This window comes from Notolepis coatsorum (genome assembly GCF_963971535.1).
Source record: "Notolepis coatsorum genome assembly, chromosome: 19".
Lineage (NCBI taxonomy): Eukaryota > Metazoa > Chordata > Actinopteri > Aulopiformes > Paralepididae > Notolepis > Notolepis coatsorum.
Genome location: NC_140183.1, coordinates 1149997 through 1152761, shown reverse-complemented (window position 1 = coordinate 1152761; position 2765 = coordinate 1149997). Strand labels below are relative to the sequence as shown.

Sequence of the window (2765 nt, the reverse complement as noted above, 5' to 3'; positions counted from 1 at the left end):
GTGTGTGACTTTAAGAGCACACTTCATGTCATTATACTATTCTGAGCTAAGCCCAGAAAGCTAGATGGTGCAGAAATTAGATTATTTATTTACACAAATAGTTTTTTCGTCTCAAAAACGCTCAAAAGTAGAACTGAACAGGAGTGGTGGCCGTTCTATCGATTGCATTTTGAGATCAGTCTGTGGAGGCAGCGGGTGGACATTGGTCTCTCTCTCTCTCTCTCTCTCTCTCTCTCTCTCTCTCTCTCTCTCTCTCTCTCTCTCTCTCTCTCTCTCTCTCTCTCTCTCCCTCTCTCTCTCTCTGTCTCTCTCTCTCTCTTTCTCATGCAACATGGTTTTATACAAACACACACAAACACACTGTCATGACTACATCACAGAGAGAGAGACACCTCTGATGGGCAGATGTTTATATCAGGGTGTTTGGCATCACCAGCCTGTCCTATAGTGAAGAATGGGTAGAGTTTCTCAGTGAAGGTGTGTTCATAAGTGCAGATGTGAGTCATGTCTTCAGGGTCGTAGAAGGACAGCTTCCCCCCGTCATAGTCCAGCTGTACTCTGACCCTCTGGAGGCTCCTCTTCACTGTGAGGAACACCTGACCATTAGTGTACTTACCACTCTGATAACGTAGAGCCCAGATACCATGTTGTGGTGTTATCTTTAGCCCCTCACTCTTCCTGTCAAATGACTCTTTAGCTACACCTATAGACCAGTGAGGATGGTCTCCCACCTCCACCTCCCAGCTGTGTTCTCCTGAGCTGAAGCTCTCAGAACCCAGAACCATGCTATACACCATGTTCCTCTCTGGGTTGTCAGGGAGCTGCTGCTCTGTGTCTGTGCATCTCACACTGGTCAGATCATCAGATATAGAGAACCAGGGTGATGCAGTGTTTGGGTCCAGAGTGACAGGAGTGAACTTGACCCTCTCCTTCATCTTCTCCCAGACTCTGAAGGCCAGGTTGCCCAGGTGTTTGGCCTCGTCTATCAGCGCTCCTGAGACCAGCTGTGGACGAGGCAGGTTGCACTGAGCTCTGTTCAGTGTGGTCTTGTAGTTCTGCAGGAAGGAGACGTCTTCAGCTCTCAGCTCCCGCTCTACGACTCCGATTGTGTCTGAAAGGGTTGACATCTCTCTCTCCAGCCCCTCAATCTTCTCCTTCATCGGCTGACCCTTCTGCTCCTCTTCCTCCTTCAGTGCAGCTACCCTGGCCTCCTCTTCCTCGTGGAGAAACTGGTGAAGCTTCTTAAACTCCTCCTTAATCTGCTTCTCTGTGTGCAGGGTCTGGACCTTCAAGTGTTCTGCTGTGCGGTCGCATGTGTGTTTGATTTCATTAAAGACCTTTAGCTTGTCACGCAAGGTCTTCAGTGGAGCCTGGAGCTTCTTCTTGTGATCCTCAGAAGCTTCACCTACGGGACAGCAGTTGTGGCTCTTGTGTTTTCTGGAGGCCTGACACACCACACAGATGAGCTGGAGGTCATCCAGACAGAAGAGCTTGAGTTTCTCACCGTGCAGACTGCAGAGCACCTCCGGACCTGCTGGAGCTCCCTGGCTTCTCTCCCTGAAGGCCTCACACAGGTTCTTCAAAGTAAAGTTACGAGGAGGATCTGAACTTGAAGAGACTTCCCTACAACATGGACAGTCCTTGTCTTCTCTGTCTCTCCAGTATTCCTGCAGACAGGCTTTACAGAAACTGTGGCCGCACGACACGACGACAGGATCTGTGTAGATCTCACGGCACACGATACAAGACAGATCCTCTTCACAATGAGACGAAGCCATTTTGTCTCTCAGTAACACTCCCTCCTCTGGAATGCTCCCAAGTGAATTCTTTCACTTTGAATGACGATTGTTATAAACTTACTTAGATTCAGTCAGCAGCTGGTTGAAGTCACTGTTTGATCACTATTCCTTCCTGTGTTTGTCTAAAGCGAGTCCTATTCTCCTTCAGTACGAGCTGTGGGTTTTATCCAGAGTCTTTTACAGCAGGCGTGTGTTGTGGTGGAGGTGGAGCTCTCTGGAGAGAAAGAGAGGGAGAGAGAGAGAGAGACAGAGACAGAGAGAGAGAGAGAGAGAGACAGAGAGAGAGAGAGAGAGAGAGAGAGAGAGAGACAGAGAGAGACAGAGAGAGAGACAGAGAGAGAGAGAAAGAGAGAGAGAGAAAGAGAGAGAGAGACAGAGAGCGAGACAGAGCGAGAGAGAGAGAGAGAGAGAGAGAGAGAGAGAGAGAGAGAGAGAGAGAGAGAGAGAGAGAGAGAGAGAGAGAGAGAGAGAGAGAGAGAGAGAGAGAGAGAGAGAGAGAGAGAGAGAGAGAGAGAGAGAGAGAGAGACAGAGAGAGAGACAGAGAGAGAGACAGAGAGAGAGAGAGAAAGAGAGAGAGAGACAGAGCGAGACAGAGAGCGAGAGAGAGAGAGAGAGAGACAGAGAGAGAGAGAGAGAGACAGAGAGAGACAGAGAGAGAGAGAAAGAGAGAGAGAGACAGAGAGCGAGACAGAGAGAGAGAGAGAGAGAGAGAGAGAGAGAGAGAGAGAGAGAGAGAGAGAGAGAGAGAGAGAGAGAGATAGAGAGAGAGAGAGAGAGAGAGAGAAGCCAAGACAGAGCCAAGAGATAAACCCAGATAAGAGTCCCCTCTGCCTGTGTAGTCCTATACTCCTTCTATGGAGATTGTCAGGATGAGGTCTAAAAGCTGGCTGTAATCAGAATGCCTTGTTTACCAGAAGAGGGCTATTAGCTCAGGATGCTCCTCAGGACCCTCTCTGAACCCTCAT

General features: G+C 49.2%; 1 protein-coding gene across 1 annotated transcript; it reads right to left on the bottom strand.

Moving 5' to 3' along the window:
* Positions 1-374: 374 nt before the first annotated feature.
* LOC311245889 (E3 ubiquitin-protein ligase TRIM35-like) lies at positions 375-1778 on the bottom strand (the record flags this gene model as incomplete). The annotated part of the gene is made up of 1 exon (XM_084335914.1): positions 375-1778. One exon carries the CDS (start codon positions 1776-1778, stop codon positions 375-377), a length of 1404 nt encoding a protein of 467 aa, XP_084192040.1.
* Between the last annotated feature and the right edge of the window lie 987 nt (positions 1779-2765).